The sequence below is a fragment of the Anabrus simplex genome, chromosome 2 (genome assembly GCF_040414725.1).
Source record: "Anabrus simplex isolate iqAnaSimp1 chromosome 2, ASM4041472v1, whole genome shotgun sequence".
NCBI lineage: Eukaryota > Metazoa > Arthropoda > Insecta > Orthoptera > Tettigoniidae > Anabrus > Anabrus simplex.
Genome location: NC_090266.1, coordinates 270,592,567 through 270,612,351, shown reverse-complemented (window position 1 = coordinate 270,612,351; position 19,785 = coordinate 270,592,567). Strand labels below are relative to the sequence as shown.

Genomic DNA, 19,785 nt, shown 5'->3' with positions numbered 1-19,785 from the left:
ACAAATTTTAGTGAAAAATGGAAGAGTACGTCACAGGTACCTGTAGGCAGAAACAGGTTCCAAGAAGGATATTCTAGGGATCATTAATGAACAAGGGGAGTGTGTATGCGAGGTTCTTCAAAAAGCAGAAGTATTCAGTCAGCAGTTTGTGAAGATTGTGGGTTACAAGGATAATGTATAGATACAGGAGGTGACTAATAGTAAAGAAGTATTAAAATTTACCTATGACAACAATAACATTTTCAGTAAGATACAAAAGTTGAAAACTAGAAAAGGAGCTGGAATTGATAAGGTTTCGGGAGATATACTGAAGACAATGGGTTGGGATATAGTACCATTCTGAAGTACTTATTTGATTATTGTTTCGTTGAAGGAGCTATACCATATGAATGGAGAGTTGCTACAGTAGCCCCAGTGTATAAGGGAAAGGGTGATAGACATAAGGCTGAAAATTACAGGCCAGTCAGTTTGACATGAACTGCATGTAAGCTTTCGGAAAGCATTCTTATTATATTAGACATGTTTGCAAAATTATTAACTGGTTTGATAGAAGGCAGTTTGGGTTTAGGAAAGGTTATTCCACTGAAGCTCAACTTGTCGGATTCCAGCAAGATATAGCAGTTATCATGGATTCTGGAGGTCAAATGGACTGTACTGCGATTGACCTATCTAAGGCATTTAATAGGGTAAGTCGTGGGAGACTACTGGCAAAAATGAGTGCAATTGGACTTGATAAGAGAGTAACTGAATGGGTGGCTATGTTTCTAGAAAATAGAACTCAGAGAATTAGAGTAGGCGAAGCTTTATCTGTCCCTGTAATAATTAAGGGGGGAATTCCTCAAGGCAGTATTATTAGACCTTTATGTTTTCTTATATATATTATACCAGGAATCATGGTCCGAGATAGAGTCCCCGATGTATAAGGTTATATTCCGCGCCAAGCGATCACATCCGGCAGCCTACAAGCACGACAGCTGAGAACGAGGTGGAGTTGTGACGTCACGACCTGAGAAACACAGTCAAGGCCAGATTACATCAGCCGATGGAAAGTTCTCAAAGTTCTTTTGATTGGATTATCGAACGGGAAAATGAACTACAGCATCGTGTAGCCCATTTTTTAAATGACCATTATCCCTGAATTTGGAATAAATATGTCAAGTATTAAGGGAGATATTGAATAAGATAAAATAGCTTCAAATCTCCAAGATCCAGTATAAAAAGGCAGGCATTTCGCTTGTTAAACCAGTCTACTTTGTGCCATAGTCGAGGCCGGTCGGTCTGCTGATGGTCATTCTTCGCCACCATAATGTGAGTCTCCAGTTCGATCTCGACGAAAGTTTAAGTTTGCATTATGGAACTCTAACTCTGCAATGATTTGATCAAACTTAGAATATTGTAGCATCGTGTTGCGTGTGACAACAGAATTTCTACTACAAGACGTATACATTTTGAGCGACTATTTACGTGAACAGTGTGGTTCGAACTTGTATTTTTTCCTCATGAGTACGATTCTACTTTACCAAGCCCTTGAACATAATTTGATGTTTGAATTTCATAGAATTTGCATGGCAGTGAAACATTAAACTATAAGTTTTCTTGACAAAAAGATTTAACATAACCCCGTATTTGAATTCTAAAAGCGATAAAACTTTTTCTGGTCGGGCTGAGTGGCTCAGACGGTTAAGGCGCTGGCCTTCTAACCCCAACTTGGCAGGTTCGATCCTGGCTCAGTCCGGTGGTATTTGAAGGTGCTCAAATACGACAGCCTCGTGTCGGTAGATTTACTGGCACGTAAAAGAACTCCTGCGGAACTAAATTCCGGCACCTCGGCGTCTCCGAAGACCGTAAAAGTAGTTAGTGGGACGTAAAACAAATAACATTATTATTATTAAAACTTTTCTGACAGTGAAATATCGACTTGTACATAATACAGTATTTGCATTTCACAAGTGTTAGAACTTTTCTGACAGTTTAACGTCAAACTGTACATAATTTAGTATTTAAATTTACCAAAGTGATAGAGTATTTCTTCGAACTGTATGTTTACTTTACCCAAGTTACTGACATAATTAATTGAGTCTAACAGTGCCAACGGACTTAGATATTTTCCAAATGATCAGAGGCTTGGTAGAAATCGGTCTCAAATCTGTGATTAAGTGAACTGGTGTAATTAATGTGCATAAGACATTTATTAATTATTAATGTATCGGGAGGTACACTTCAACTCCGCGCATTCAAAAGAAGCGCCTTAATGAACTCTATCTATCCAACAGAACGTGAAACGGCTATTGCATGAAGTTGGGACATTCATCAAAAGATGTCATTACTGAATAATTGAAAAGTTTATAATTTCTAAGTTTCCTCAACTGATTGGAGGTTTTTTGCTGTACATGAAGAAGTTTGGACATTTCTTCATAGATGTCATCACAAAAAACTGTGGTCATGCACTCTGGTGCGAGGTAAAGAAGTTGTTATTGAAAGAAATTTTGTGGTTATGGGCTTTCTCAGGTAAATTAACTTTCATTTCTTTTCTTTATATATTACAAGGTTTGCAAACACTTCCTTCTCATTCCGCCAATTTTGAATCTGGCCAATTGGAATTTTCTGTAATTATTTTCCAACCTATCACAGGTTTCTTTTTGGTTCTTTGGGTGTAACTTTTGAATTTGCCAATAAAATTGAGAGGGTGTGTCCTGATTAGTCCAGAATCCTCTCGAACAATCCCCTCGGGTATATAAGCTGAGGCTTTTCTGGCTACACTGTCTCATTGATCGTTGTATTTCTGAGTGTGTGTGTTAATATAGGAGGCGGGGTGCGCCTCATTCTTCGCCAGGCAGTCCAGCAGCCAAGGTGATGTCCACCATGCTTATTTTTCTGTAACTATCTCCGCAGACGTACACGAGGGGAAGGTTCAGATTTCTAACTATGTAACCGCCTTTTTCTAAAATGTAAATTTTCTTCCAGCTGATGTAAAGTTTCATAAAGTCTTAGAACTGTAAATCGGGGATAGAGAGTGCGTTACCCTCTCGAGCTCCCCTTCAATTTAATTTGAGGTGACTACGATTTTATAACTTTTTCTCTTTTGGTAAATTGTTAAAATTAACCTTCATTCTAGTCACCTCCGTAGTTTGGGATTAGCCTCTGTATCACTGGTCTGAGAGCCCAATTAGGGTTTTAAAGTTTCTGGGAGCGCAAGTGTACGCCTCCATTCAATTTCTGTTTTGGGCCATTAATTTAACCTGTTCTTTTTCCACAAAGGCCCAGTACGTTGGGTGCTAGATACCCCTGTGTACTAAATTTTGTTAAGTGGAAAATGTGCCTAGAGGCCAGAGATTGTAAGATTTTGAAGTAATGTTGCCTTGAGTAGGCTGTAAGAAATTTGTTAAAGTTGGAGAGCATGTAGCTCTTTTCTGTGTTTTCTGAATTCAACTGCAATATTGAGGTGCGCCTCTGGAAGGCTGTAAAGTTGTTGGAACAATGTGCTCTTAAATTGGAATATTCCAATTCTTGTCTAAAAAAAAATGAGATTTTGTGAAGTTTTGTAAACTGGATCCAGTATCTCAGAATTTGTTAACTAAGGGCTTGAAGCCCCAAATCTGTAAAATTCCCTAATCTTGGGTTTTCGTGTTTTTTTTCAAGATTGCTATTTGTACCCGTTACTTGATTATTTCACCAAGTGAAAAGTTTGTTAAGTTTGAGATTCTAAAAGAAATATAACCTATGTTAGTATTTTAAATTAATTTTTGATATCGTAGTTAGACCCATTCCACCCAGCACCTTCTTTCACCTCTTTCTGCTCCACGGATATCTCCTTAACAATTAAGATAGGACTTGTGTCAAACCCAGGACAGTTTTAGAACAAGCAGTGTTTTCTTTTCAACATTATTTAATTGTGAATGGAACTAAATTCACAGAATTCACAGGTTATATCAAGGATAAATTCATAATAGAACTGTGTGAACTTCAAAGTGAAATACTTATTTTTTTCGTTATTGTTCAGCCAACATTATATTTGACTGCGATAAAGTGACCTGTTTATTTTTTTTTCTTGGCTGATACATCACAGATTCAAGCTCAATTAACATTAAGAGTTCAATTTGATTTTTTAAATTTTATTGACTGTGTTAACTCAACGTCAGTGACATGATATCATAATCGTCAAGTTCGATCAGACTTTAGGGACAGTCTATTGTTACCTGTGATTTGTATAAAAGCGTCAATAATAATAATAATAATAATAATAATAATAATAATAATAATAATAATAATAATAATAATAATAATAATAATAATAATAATAATAATAATAATAAATGTTACCATGGTTTGGTGGACCAGCAGAGGTGAAAGAAGGTGCCGGGATGAATGGGTTTAACTACAAAGTCAAAGTTAATTTAAAATTTTAACAAAGGTTATATTTTCAGAAGAAGCAACAAAATTATAACAACTTTTCACTTGGTGAAATAACAATTTGGAAACAAGACTTAGAAAGATCCAATATTTCAGAATTTTAACACACTCTGGCTACAAGCCCTAGTATTATAATTTTGAGCTCCTAGCTCAACTTTTACAGGCGAGCACAAATTGTTCAAAGGGCAGAAAGCCCCTAATCCCTGGAGCACTTGCTCCCCGCTTCAAATATCAGGCCTCCCAGAGGCACAGTTACCAAACTAGAAAAGAGCTGACACGCTCTCAGTTTTTCAAGCCCATTTAAGGCAATACCAGAAACTTACAATTATTTACCATCAAGGCACAACTTACAAAAGAAACAGGGGTATCTTGTACCCAACCTACTGGGCCTTAGCAGAAAAGAACAGGTTAAGTAAATGGCCCGAAACACCAAATTGAACGGAGGCGTGTACTTGCACTCCTAAATATGCATTCTTAAAACCTAAAAGGCACTAGCCCGATGAAACAAGGGCTATTCCCAAACTATGGGGGTGACTCGAATAAGAATAAGTTAATACATTACGGAAAGGAAGAAAACCAGTTACAAAACGTAGTCACCTCAAACCAATATGAAGGGGAGCTCGAGAAGGTAAATCACTCTCTATCTCCGAATTACAGTTACAGATTTTATGAAATTTTCACATTAGCCGGCAGAATTTACATTTTAGAGAAGTTGGTTACATATTAAAGTTTCGGACCTATCCCTCGGGTTAAACTGCGGAGCTAGCAAGAAATAAAGATGTTAAACGGCCATTACCTTGCTGAAGAACTGCTGCCTGCTGAAAGAGGCACCTCTCGCCTCCTGCTTCACATACACACACTTAGTTAGTTGTTGATCAAATGGCCAAGAGACGTGAAAATCCGCAGTTTATAAACCCTCGGGGAAGGTTCGAGACCTTTCATGAATAATCAAGCCACACCCTCTCAATTTTATTGGACCATACAAAATTTACACTCAAAGTCGAAGAAGAAATCCAGGATTGGTCGGAAATTAATTACAAAAATTAGCGCTTGGCTGGATTCAAAACTGGCGGAAAGAAAAGATAAATACTGCCAACCCACAAATGAATGAACGAAATTTAGTAAAGAAAAAACTTATGAATACAAAATTCCTTCAAAAACGTTCTTTCACTTCGCACCAGGGTGCATGATCATAGTTTTCGTAGTGACATCTGTTGTAGAAAGTCCAAACTTCTTGATAAATGGTAACCAAAACATGTTGAAATTCACACAGTCCTGGACACTTTACAATCACAAAATTAAGGTAGTCACATCTTCTGAGTAAAAGTTTAAGGAGGTCTAGTTCCAAGTTCACTGTTCCTCCAGTAGAGGTGGTTTTATTGGCACAAGATTTAAATGTGCGGCATAGAGGTGTACCTACCGGTACAACAACAACAACAACAACAATAATAATAATAATAATAATAATAATAATAATAACAACAACAACAACAACAACTTTCTTTGTGCAGAGATTGAATACTTTACGAGTTCATTCGAGCACTAGTGCAGTGTCGTTCCCATCCCATGTCTACAAGTGCTCCTAAATGATAGAGATCTTCTAGAAATTCAAGATACTCCAGACCTTCTCGGAAGACGGTGCAGCTGTAAATGAACATTGTGAACAGGCAGTGTACCAGTTTCAGACCAACCCAAGGAGAGACACCTACTGTAACTTCTATACTGAGGTGATGTTGAATTCTGACTTTTACTTTATGACTAAACTCTTCAACAAACTTAGAAAAGTTCCATGATACTTATTTCTTGCTACCTCTCCTCTGTATCGATTCAGATAGAGACCGGACACACCATGTCAAGTCTCATGCCTTGCTAGGTGATGAAATGAACTTTTACTGCTAAAATATCAATGATATGTGTAAGGAAGTGGAATCAGAGATAAGGCTTTTTGCAGATGATGTTATTCTGTACAGAGTAATAAAAAAGTTACAAGATTGTGACCAACTGCAAGATGACCTCCAATAATGTGAGATGGACAGTAGGCAACGATATGATAAACGGGGTTAAGTCAGGTTGTGAGTTTCACAAATAGGAAAAGTCCTCTCAGTTTTAATTACTGTGTTGATGGGGTGAAAGTTCCCTTTGGGGATCATTGTAAGTACCTAGGTGTTAATATAAGGAAAGATCTTCATTTGGGCAATCACATAAATATGATTGTAAATAGAGGGTACAGATCTCTGCACATGGTTATGAGAGTATTTAGGGGTTTTAGTAAGGATGTAAAGGAAAGGGCATATAAGTCTCTGGTAAGACTCCAACTAGAGTATGGTTCCAGTGTACGGGACCCTCACCAGGATTACTTGATTCAAGAACTGGAAAAAATCCAAAGAAAAGCAGCTCGATTTGTTTTGGGTGATTTCCGACAAAAGAGTAGCGTTACAAAATTGTTGCAAAGTTTGGAGTGGGAAGATATGGGAAAGAGGAGACGAACTGCTTGACTAAGTGGTATGTTACATGTTACGAGTCTCATTATGATAGCCGTATTGGAGTCAGAATGTAAAAGTTTCAAACAAACTTATTAAAAAACCAGCATTCCAATACTTTACAAATTTGTTTGAAACTTTTACATAAGTGGTATGTGCCGAGCTGTCAGTGGAGAGATGGCATGGAATGACATCAGTAGACAAATAAGTTTGAGTGGTATCTTATAAGTAGGAAAGATCACAATATGAAGATAAAGTTGTAATTCAAGAGGACAAATTGGGGCAAATATTCGTTTATAGGAAGGGGAGTTAGGGATTAGAATAACTTACCACGGGAGATGTTCAATAAATTTCCAATTACTTTGCAATCATTTAAGAAAATGCTAGGAAAACAACAGATAGGGAATCTGCCACCTGGGCGACTACCCAAAATGCAGATCAGCAGTGATTGATTGATTGGTTGATTGATTGATTGATTGATTGATTCGTGTCAGTCCACTGATTCACTCTCTAATATAGTTTCAAGGTTGGTGTGCTTTCTAAAAACTGTTCAGCATATGGTTGGTTTCCCTACTTATTAGTTCTGCTAATTCAGGAGTGATAAACAACTGAAAATATTCTAGTGGATTATTTATGTCTTCAATTTGTATATTTAGTCCAGGTTGCGCTGTAAATGTAAATATTGTTTGTTCAGATCGTACCTTTGACCATATATCGAGCTGAATATCACTGTTAGTGCTACCATCACGTTCACTTGAGTCGCTTTCAACATTGCACTCGCTATCTCCTGACATTTCAACATCAGTCTCAGTATCAGATGACATATCACTCTCCGAATTGCCACAGTGTAATAAATCAAAGAGTTCTTCTCGCAGATGTTCCTGTGCTCCGCTTGCACCTGCCATCATGCACTATCTACCACTCTCAGCAGCCTGGTGTCCGGCGCTGGCTGGCTGCCAACTGGGCGCGGAACGAAAACATTTCGCCCGGTCACGTGGTTTTAGGAGACTGCTGCTGTTGGAAAAGCTTGAAACTAACATACACTCACAAAGGAGAGTGATCTCTGATCCTACAACAGAATAAGTCGTCACACCCATCGCTGAAATGCATTTACAATGTGATGACGGAATATTCCGTCATGGCCACTTAGAAAGCCATGCGGCTATGACAATTTATTCCGTCATTACCACTTGAAAGGTTAAAAATAAGAACTTAACAAGTAAAACACTATTGAGTATCACTACTGAATACTATTGAGTACATCAACTTGTCTTCTGAGCAATCTTAGAAAATGTGACTTTGTTTTGGTTACATTCTACAAAACATACTAAGAATTTTTTTTTTGATAGTGGCTTTACGTCGCACCGACACAGATAGGTCTTATGGTGATGATGGGATCTCCCATATGCAAGCTCATAGCAGCGCGCTCCGAACCGCACGGCCAACTCGCCCGGTTTTCCTAAGAATATTTTAAAACGCATACTTAAAAGAAAACTAGAGTACAATCATTCCTTCTCTTCCACTTCCTGAGCTACAGCTCACCGAAACTCAAATCAAGATCAGTTGCTAACTGTTTTTAACAAAGTCTTTATGAAGAATATTTTAAAATGTACATTTAAAAGAACTAGAGTACATTCTTCTAAATGTACATTTTAAAATATTCTTAAGAAATATATCAGAATGTAATAACTTTCTTTTTCCGCTAGAGGCTTTTTACGTCGCACCGACACAGATAAGTCTTATGGCGATGGTGGGATAGGAAAGGCCTAGGAGTCGGAAGGAAGTGGCCGTGGCCTTAATGTATGTAATCACATTTTCTAAGATTCTTCAGAAGACAAGTTGATGTACTCAATAGTATTTATCATGATTTATAGTATTTTATCGTGATTTACTTTTTGAGTTGTTATTTTTAGTAAGAGGCTACTGAAGTCTTCCAGTAAGATGAAACGTACCGTATTATGCTTAGATATTAAAATTATATGTACTTTCACTTGGGAAGTTATGTGTATTGATTAGGTGGACACTTTAAATAAAATAAATTACATTAATACAGATCATTACATCTAAATTTACCAATTAGTGAAGTAATGCAGGCTAAAAAAAAAACTTAAAATAGGTATGTTAACCTTAAAATTAAAGTAGCGAAAATCTCTAAAAGACACTGCTTTCTTAAATAAACGTGAGGTAAATAACTTGGTTCCCAAGTTTTTCAAACCAACTCAAAGGAAAAACTTGTCTATTCATTATCATCAGTCAACTCAAAATAATGTCAATCGCATTTGGTTAAAGAAAGAAATCAAATTTCTGTATAAAAAGAAAAATTTTCTAAATGAAAAATTATATTCAGCACATCTTGAGGCCCCCCTTTGCTGGTACCATTAGAATGGAGTTCTTTTCAACATCATACTTCAGATAAAATGGAAAGCATCTCAAGTAGAACACAAGCCACTTTAGACAAGAAATTAGATAATCATACAACAACAACAACAACTACAACAACAGAAAACCTCATTCAAATTCACCAATGGGTCAGGACATTTTTAATTCAGTTAAAAACCTTTCAAGAATGCATTTTACAGATGAAGAATTAGGTATTTTAAACAAAGGACCTAAATTTAACTGGCCAGGTTCTAATGAAGATAACGACATCATTACAATCATAGCCAAAGCGGAACCGAACATCCAAAAGCTCCCCACAGATTCCTAAGATCTAAGATACGAAATAAAGAAAAGACTTCCCCAGTTAGCCTATCAATCTAAAGTCAACTTTTCTGTAGACGCTATCAAACGTAACAAAGATCTCAAAAATAAAATAAAAGATACTACTGTTATCATAACAAAAGTTGATAATGGTAATTTCACGGTCATATTAGATAAGAAAGAATACACTGAAAAGACAGAAGAGTTCTTTTCAGATAATTCATTCTCATAGTCAATAAGGACCCTACAGCCCGAATCCAAAAGAATCTGAAATCTTTGCTGAAAAATTCTGCTTTCATGCTTAATGAATGTGAAATTCAGAAAATGATAAAGATAAATACAAAATTACCAATGGCTAGATCTTTACCTAAGATTCACAAGGTTGGGGTCCCCATCAGATGTATCAGTAATTGTAAAAATAGCCCTATATACAAGGTTTTCCAAGTTACACATACATTTCTATAGAACAATAATATTTTTCACAATAAATCATCCATTAAAAATTCCAAACAAGGGCCGAGGCTGGCAGGGATTTGTATGTAAATGAAAGAAACAGAGCAAAACAAATAGTTGTTAAATCCAAAAAGAAGTCTTGGGAAGATTTTGGTAATAACCTGGAAAGGCAAGGTCAAGCAGCAGGGAATCCTTTCTGGACAGTAATGAAGAATCTTAGGAAGGGAGGGAAAAAGGGAATGAACAGATTTTGAGTAATTCAGGTGAACTCATAATAGATCCCAGGGAATCACTGGAGAGGTGGAGGGAATAATTTTGAACATCTCAATGTACAAGGAAATCATCCTGGTGGTGTTGATGATGATGATGATGCTTGTTGTTTAAAGCGATCTAACATCGAGGTCATCGGCCCCTAATGGTACGAAATGAAAGAACAAAAATGTCAAATTCATCCACTGACCAAAAAAAAAAAAAAAAAAATATGTCGTCATGAAGAATGAATGGATGGACATGAACCCCCCCCCCAAAAAAAGAGAGGGAACAACCAACCAAAATACAGTGGATCAGACTCAAAGATCATACATAATTGATTACTGACCAAGGGACCACTCATAAAGCACGATGATGCTTGATGTCGAAAGGGGTGCAAAATCCATGTCTAAGGCCCCACAGAATGGTACATGTCGCGAGTAAAGTAGAACCATGGTATTGGCATGTTGGGGTACTAATCAAAAGTAGCGAAACTCACGGTGTTCCACACAAGACGGTACTACTCACAAGTATTGTACTTCGTACAGGTAACGCAGACCTATGGTGTTTCTCAAACAATGGCGCCACTCATAGCCAACGCAAACCAATGAGCTTCCTCACCTAGGTGTACTAGGCACGGATGCCGGTCCCACGGGCCCAGTGGTGTTCCTCACAGAGTGGATAATAATCAAAGGCAACGCAGACCCACGGTGTCGCTCATATAGTGGTAAAACTCACAGGCTACGCCCCAGACCCGCGGTGGTGCTCACATGGGTACGACACACGGGTACTGGAAACCCCCAGGCCACGCTCATGACTACTACTAAAAACAAACCCATTTCGTACCGAACATAGTGGTACAACTCGCAAGTACAGGCAACCCATGGTGTTCCCCGCGTGATGGTACGAATCAAAAGTAGTTTCATGGTTCTAATTCAATCATCCCTTGGTCGCCCCTTTTAGTCGCCTCTCACGACAGGCAGGGGATACCGTGGGTGTATTATTCGTCAGCCTCCCCCACCCACAGGTGGTGTGTGTTTGGTCCGCGAGAGGTATTTTATTGCCCTCAAGTCCGCCGGCAAGCCAGTTAGGACCCCCTATCCGCCACCTGGGACACGCCACGTGGGAGTATCACCTCTCCCCCTGCTACGCCTGCATAGCAGGTTCGTGGCCTGGTGGTGTTGCGAATAGCCAAGTTCATGAGGAGGAGGAAAATGATGTTGGTGAAATTACGCTTGAGGAAGTGGAAAGGATGGTAAATAAACTCCATTGTCACAAAGCAGCAGGAATAGATACTGAAATGGTGAAGTATAGTGTGAAGGCAGGGATGAAATGGCTTCACAGACTAGTAAGATTAACATGGAGTGTTGGTAAGGTACCTTCAGATTGGACAAAAGCAGTAATTGCACCTATCTATAAGCAAGGGAACAGGAAGGATTGAAACAACTATCGAGGTATCTCACTGATTAGTATATCAGGCAAAGTATTCACTGGCATCTTGGAAGGGAGGATGCGATCAGTCGTTGAGAGGAAGCTGGATGAAAACCAGTGTGGTTTCAGACCACAGAGAGGCTGTCAGGATCAGATTTTCAGTATGCGCCAGGTAATTGAAAATTGCTACGAGAGGAATAGGCAGTTGTGTTTATGTTTCGTAGATCTAGAGAAAGCATATGACAGGGTACCGAGGGAAAAGATGTTCGCTATACTGGGGGACTATGGAATTAATGGTAGATTATTAACATCAATCAAAGGCATTTATTGTTGACAATTGGGCTCAGTGAGAATTGATGGTAGAATGAGTTCTTGGTTCAGGGTACTTACAGGAGTTCACCTTTGCTGTTCGTAGTTTACATGGATCGTATGCTGAAAGGTATAAAATGGCAGGGAGGTATTCAGTTAGGTGGAAATGTAGTAAGCAGTCTGGCCTATGCTGACGACTTGGTCTTAAAGGCAGATTGTGCCGAAAGCCTGCAGTCTAATATCTTGGAACTTGAAAATAGGTGCAATGAGTATGGTATGAAAATTAGCCTCTCGAAGACTAAATTGATGTCAGTAGGTAAGAAATTCAACAGAATTGAATGTCAGATTGGTGATACAAACCTAGAACAAGTCGATAATTTCAAGTATTTAGGTTGTGTGTTCTCCCAGGATGGTAATATAGTAAGTGAGATTGAATCAGGGTGTAGTAAAGCTAATGCTGTGAGCTCGCAGTTGTGATCAGCAGTATTCTGTAAGAAGGAAGTCTGTTCCCAGACGAAACTATCTTTACATCGGTCTGTTTTCAGACCAACTTTGCTTTACGGGAGCGAAAGCTGGGTGGACTCAGGATATCTTATTCATAAGTTAGAAGTAACAGATATAAAAGTAGCAAGAATTATTGCTGGTACAAACAGGTGGGAACAATGGAAGGAGGGTACTCGGAATGAGGAGATAAAGGCTAATTTAGGAATGAACTCTATGGATGAAGCTGTATGCATAAACTGGCTTCAGTGGTGGGGTCATGTGAGGCGAATGGAGGAGGATAGTTTACCTAGGAGAATAATGGACTCTGCTATGGAGGGTAAGAGAAGTAGAGGTAGACCAAGGCGACAATGGTTAGACTCAGTTTGTAGAGGTAGACCAAGGCGATGATGGTTAGACTCAGTTTCTAACGATTTAAAGATAAGAGGTATAGAACTAAATGAGGCCACAACACTAGTTGCAAATTGAGGATTGTGGCGATGTTTAGTAAATTCACAGAGGCTTGCAGACTGAATGCTGAAGGGCATAACAGTCTATAATGATAATGTATGTATGTATGTATGTATGTATGTATGTATGTAATGAAAAATTTCAAATTATTACCGCATCACTTCATATGCTCTTATGATATAACTAATATGTATGTTAATATTCCAGTTAATGAAACAACAGACATCAGAAGAACAAATTTAACAAATCAAGGCTGGCTAGGGAAATTAGAAATAGAGAAAAATTTATGAAAATTTTAGAATTTATTGTGAGAAATATTTATTTTACTTTCAATAACAAAATACATAGTCAAAGTGGACTACCAGTGGCAGCCCCAGCCTCAGGTATCCTTGACAATATTTATTTGGACCATCAAATTTTTTTTTTTGCTATTAGCTTTACGTCACACCGACACAGGTAAGTCTTACGGTGATGATGGGACAGAAAAGGGCTAGGACTGGGAAGGAAGCGGCCTTGGCCTTAATTAAGGTACAGCCCCAGCATTTGCCTGGCGTGAAAATGGGAAACTACGGAAAACCATCTTCAGGGCTGCCAACAGTGGGGTTCGAACCTACTATCTCCCGAATACTGGATACTGGCCGCACTTAGCGACTTCAGCTATTGAGCTTGGTATTTGGACCATCCAGATCATAATAATAATATAGCACAAATTCAGGGTTTAGATTTTAGGACACATTTTGTAAATGACACGTTTTGCAGTTTATTAGCTTCATTAGCCTGTACTTATAGTTCCAACAATCACAATTATCTAGTGTTTGTAAATAGAGCATCAAGACCGTATCAGGCATCAAGACCATACCAGTGACACTTAATGCTACCATACTGGAGATCACGACCAATATATGCATTATTCGATAGAATAGATCTAATGCATTCGAGAACAATGCAAATTAACTTTTAGACATTACTTTAGACCTGAAACTTTATAACTCTAATCTGATGCAAGTTTATTACCAACTGTATTAATAGACTTAAAAATAAGTAGTAGTTTTAATATTATTGTGTGTGTTGTTTCATCTAATTAGGTTCTACAGCAGCTGAAGATGGCCTCTAATAGAGACCAAAACTGGTACTGCTAAATGTATCTGTAATGTAAATACATCAGATATAAATCAAGTAGGCCTATTGATTAGGTGGGAAATCTAAGTTCATAACTGTGACTGATGAAACTTTTGTAATAACAGATGAATGCCTAAATAACAGTAATAATATATTACAATTTTTAAATTCGTTAGATCACAATAGAAAATTTACGGCAGAAGAAGAGAGAGACAACTCGCTGAATTTTTTGGATGCAACTGTGTAAGGAGAACATAATAAGTTCTCCTCTAAGGTGTGTAGAAAGGACACATTTTTACCAGTTACTACCAAAAATAATCACTACATCACGGAAGCCATAAGGGGGAAGCATATTTTAGCATGATCGACCGTGGCTTTAACTAACCACTATCAAACATGGAAAGAACTAAGTTTCATACAAAATAGCTAGTTTAGATGGGTTTAGCAGTAATATCATTAATAAAATCATAGGCAAAGTTAAAAGAGAGAATAGCATCAAATTAAAAACATGTTGTTTGAGTCATCAGTCCATAGACTGGTTTGATGCAGCTTCCATGGCACCCTATCCTGTGCTAAACTTTTCATTTCTACATAACTATTGCATCCTACATCTGCTCTAATCTGCTTGTCATATTCATACCTTGGTCTACCCCTACCATTCTTACCACCTACACTTCCTTCGAAAACCAACTGAAGAAGTCCTGGATGTCTTAAGATGTGTCCTATCATTCTATCTCTTCTTCTCGTCAAATTTAGCCAAATCGATCTCCTCTCCCCAATTCGATTCAGTATCTCTTCATTCGTGATTCAATCTATCCATTTCACCTTCAACATTCTTCTGTTACACCACATTTCAAAAGCTTCTATTCTCTTTCTTTCTGAGCTAGTTATCGTCCATGTTTCGCTTCCATACAATGCCACGCTCCACACGAAAGTCTTCAAAAACATCTTTCTAATTCCTATATCAATGTTTGAAGTAAGCAAATTTCCTTTCTTAAGAAAGCTCTTCCCGGCTTGTGCTACTCTGCATTTTATGTCCTCCTTACTTCTGCTATCGTTAGTTATTTTACTACCCAAGTAAAAATATTTATCTACTTCCTTTAAGACTTCATTTCCTAATCTAACATTTCCTGCATCACCTGTCTTCGTTCGACTGCACTCCATTACTTTTGTTTTGGACTTATTTATTTTCATCTTGTACTCCTTACCCAAGACTTCGTCCATACCATTCAGCAGCTTCTCAAGATCTTCTGCAGTCTCAGATAAAATAACAATATCATCGGCAAATCTCAAGGTTTTGATTTCCTCTCCTTGGATTGTGATTGCCTTTCCAAATTCCTCTTTGATATCCTTTACTGCAATTTCTACCTAAACACTGAAAAGGAAGGGGGACAAAGTGCAGCCTTGCCTCACTCCTTTCTGGATTGCTGCTTCTTTTTCAAAGCCCTTGATTCTTATCAACGCAGACTGATTTTTATACAGATTGTAGATAATTCTTCGTTCTCGGTATCTGATCCCAATCATCTTCAGAATCTTAAATAGCTTGGTCCAATCAACATTATCGAATGCTTTTTCTAGAGCTAAGAATGCCATGTATGTGGGCCTGTCCTTCTTGATTCGATCCTCGAAAATCAGACGTAAAGTCAGGATTGCTTCACGTGTTCCTACATTTCTTCTGAAGCCAAATTGATCTTCTCCCAACTCAGCTTCAACCTGTTTTTCCATTCTTCTGTAAATAATACGTGTTAAACTTTTGCAGGCATGAGATACTAAACTAATGGTGTGGTAGTTATCACACTTGTCAGCACCCGCTTTCTTAGGAATAGGTACAACAATATTCTCCCGAAAATTGGATGGGACTTCTCCTGTCTCATACATCTTACACACTAAATGGAATTACCTTGCCATGCTGGTTTCTCCTAAGGCAGTCAGTAATTCAGAGGGAATGTCATCAATTCCAGGTGCCCTGTTCCTATTTAGGTCACTCACAGCTCTGTCAAACTCTGACCTCAAAATTGGATCTCCCATTTCATCAACATCAACAGCCTCTTCATGTTCCAGAACCGAATTATCTACACCTTTACCTCGATACAACTGTTGGATATGCTCCTGCCATCTTTCTGCTTTGTCTTCATGCCCTAGAAGTGGCTTTCCATCTGAGTTCTTAATATTCATACACCTAGATTTCCTTTCTCCAAAGGTTTCCTTGATTTTCCTGTATGCAGCATCTACCTTTCCCAGGACCATACAACCTTCAACGTACTTGCACTTCTCCTTCAGCAATTCTTCCTTAACTACCTTGCACTTTCTATCCACCTGATTCCTTAATTGCCTGTATTCTTTTCTGCCCTCTTAATTTCTAGCATTCTTGTATTTTCTTCGTTCATCAATCAGGTCTAGTATCTCCTGAGTTATCCACCGATTCTTTGCCGATCTTTTCTTCCTTCCTAACATTTCTTCAGCAGCCCTACTGATTTCATTTTTCATGACTATCCACTCTTCCTCTATTGTGTTTCCTTCAGCCTTTTCATTTAGCCCTTGTGCAACATGTTCCCTCACACTCTTTTCTTTCAACTTGTCTACATCCCATCTTTTTGCATTCTTTCCTTTCTTCAATTTCTTCAGCTTCAGATGGCATTTCATGCCCAACAAGTTGCGGTCAGAGTCCACGTCTGCTCCTGGGAAAGTTTTGCAATCTAACACTTTTTTTTCTGAATGTCTGCCTAATCATAATGAAGTCTATTTGACACCTTCCAGCGTCTCCAGGTCTCATCCACGTATACAGCCGTCGTTTGTGGTGTTTGAACCAAGTATTGGCAAGGACTAAATTATGATCAGTGCAGAATTCAACCAGCCGACTTCCTCTTTCGTTCCTTTGACCCAATCCAAATTCTCCTCCTGTATTACCTTCTCTTCCTTGGTCTACCACTGCATTCCAGTCTCATCACAATTAGATCCTCGTCACCTTTTACATATTGTATTAAATCTTCTATCTCTTCATATATTCTTTCGATTTCCTCATCATCCGCTGAACTAGTAGGCATATAGACCTGCACTATTGTGGTGGGCATTGGTTTGGTGTCTATCTTGACGACAATAATTCTTTCACTATGCTGGTCGTAGTAGCTTACCCACTGCCCTATTTTCTTATTCATTATTAAACCAATTCCTGCATTTCCCCTGTTTGATTTTGTGTTGATAATTCGGTAGTCGCCTGACCAAAAACCCTGTTCTTCCTGCCAACGTACTTCGCTTATACCCACTACATCTAACTTTAGTCTATCCATCTCCCTTTTCAGATTCTCTAACCTACCACAACGATTCAAACTTCTAACATTCCACGCTCTGACTTGCAGAATGTCAGTACCCATCTTCCTCTACCTCACTCCTCATTTCCATAGTATGTGTCTTCAGTGAAACTAAGGTTACTTATGACAGCTAAATGTGGATCTGTTGAGGTTTCAACAAGCCTCAGGCTGAGAAATTGACATACATATGCTCCATGCTAAGAAGGATTAAATTCTTAGGAGAACTGTTAGAGTAGCAAAGTGAATTTCCTAGAATTCTTTGGCATAGCCATTACAATTATCAATATTGTTATTGCTATTAGGCCTACATAAACTTGCAATACTTTATGATGCATTAAAAATGGAAATTATCTCAGCTGATTTTAAGATTTTGCTTACCATTTTGCACAATTGTTTCTTGTTTTTCTAAATTACATCTTTACTACCTTTTAAGTATTATTTTGATTGTTAATGTAACATTTTATTCATCACTTTCTGACGTTCTTATATATGCATTCATAATGTGTTTCCCAGTAATCTCTTTATGTGATGTCCATTTACATGTGAGCAAATACATTCTTTTTAATTGTATGTACAAAATGAATAGAGTACGGATTTTCATTTAAAAGTATCCCAATGTTACAGTGTTTTGTTTGTACTGTAGACACGTCTATGCATACAGCGCGATCTGGAAAAGAACGTCACCAGCAGGCGTATCCATTGATTCCTATACTTACCACATCTAACTTGTAGTGCCCAATGTCCTTGACAGGCCTGCTGGAGTCTAAGGAAGCTTTTGGTCTTAAAATGAATGAATTACAGTTCTCTCATTTGCCTATTCCACTAGAACAAAAATAAAGAGTACGACTACGTAATGTTTTATTTTATATCTCTGTTGTGACTGCATTATGAACTCTGCTCTTACATCACGAATGATAATTTTTAATTTCTTTCAATAATAATTATAATAATAATAATTTGGCTACGCGGTTAGGGTCGAATAGCTTGCATTAGGGAGATAGTGGGTTCGAACCCCAGTACAGCCAAACCTGACAATGTCTTTTCCCATTTTCACACCAGGCAAATGCTATGGCTGTACTTAATTAAGGCCATGGTTGCTTCCTTCTGGATACTAGCCCTTTCCTATCCCATCGTCACCATAAGACCTGTGTTGGTGCGATGTAAAACAAATACACAAAATAAGTAAATTAAAATAATGCAATGTCCTAAGCTCTTATGTCACTGTCCTGCCACTCAGCACTTCTATAGAGGTGAAGCAAATTGCAAAGGATAGATAATGGAATGATGAAAGAAATGATCTGTGGAATGATGAACGAAACAATCAAGATAAAGGGAATATGCAAACAATTTATTCTGAGAATAAAAATAAATGCAGATAAATGTACAATTATGTAGGTTAGTTTGGAGGTCTCACCTGTATTGTATCAGGAGTGATTTGGACCATTAACCCATCTTCTACAATGCTGGACTTGGCAGTCAAATTAGATGAAATTTTCAATGCACCATTGAAGACTACAAAACTTGCACCAGTCACTGAAAAAAAAAAAAACCTTTATATTAATGTTTAAACATCACGGATTGACAATTTATATACCAGACAGATTCAGAATGCCCAAAACCTGTTTTCACTGTCATGTCATTTATTTTGAATTTCAGTTGTCAGCTCAAGGTAAACTGCATGTTATCTGAGTCTGAACAGGGAAGGATAGTGGGTGATGACTGAGAGAACTTTCAATTTCAGGAGTTATGAAGACATTCAATATTCTCCATTCTGCCATGCCCTTCCTTCTTTTTTTTTTTGACACATTTTAAGCGATTTCTTTTCAGTTTCAAAATCAGTCAATTTATAACTGTTAGGTTCTTCAGTTTGTCAAAACTAATATATGAATAAATAAAATTTAGAAACTACCCAAAAATAAAACATAGGATAAGAGAATTATAGCTGGAAAAAAATTAAAGTTAGGATGACATGCTTCGTTCTTGAAAGAAAATAAAGAAAATAATCAGATTCTACCAAATCACACTTGCAAATATTTAGAAATGTAACGACACATGTCATTCTACTTTTAATTAAGTTTTTAAAACTAGGTATAATTCTGTTATCGTGTGTGTTCTTTCTTCAAGTATTTTCCATCATAATCATCATCATCATCATCATCAATGATCCATTCCAGTCGCCCGGGTGTGGTTAACAAGCCTCCTCCACTCCTTTCTGTCCTTCCACCTTTCCTGCTCCATTACTTCCACCACATCCAACCCAGCTTCTTTAATGTCCTTCCAAATCTGATATCTGATTCATCCACCTTCTTCTCGGTCTTCCACTGGTCTCTTTCCCTCAACTTCCCTTTCCAATTCCCTTCTTGCTACGTAGTCCT

At 37.9% G+C, this 19,785-nt stretch overlaps 1 protein-coding gene across 1 annotated transcript in view; it reads right to left on the bottom strand.

The window, feature by feature from the left end:
• Positions 1-19,785, bottom strand: part of Sara (Smad anchor for receptor activation) — a 431,539-nt gene that overhangs the window by 81,502 nt on the left and 330,252 nt on the right. The window contains exon 15 of the mRNA XM_067140577.2: positions 18,825-18,943. Within this exon, the coding sequence (XP_066996678.2) occupies positions 18,825-18,943 (119 nt within the window). The remainder of the gene's footprint in view (positions 1-18,824; positions 18,944-19,785) is intronic.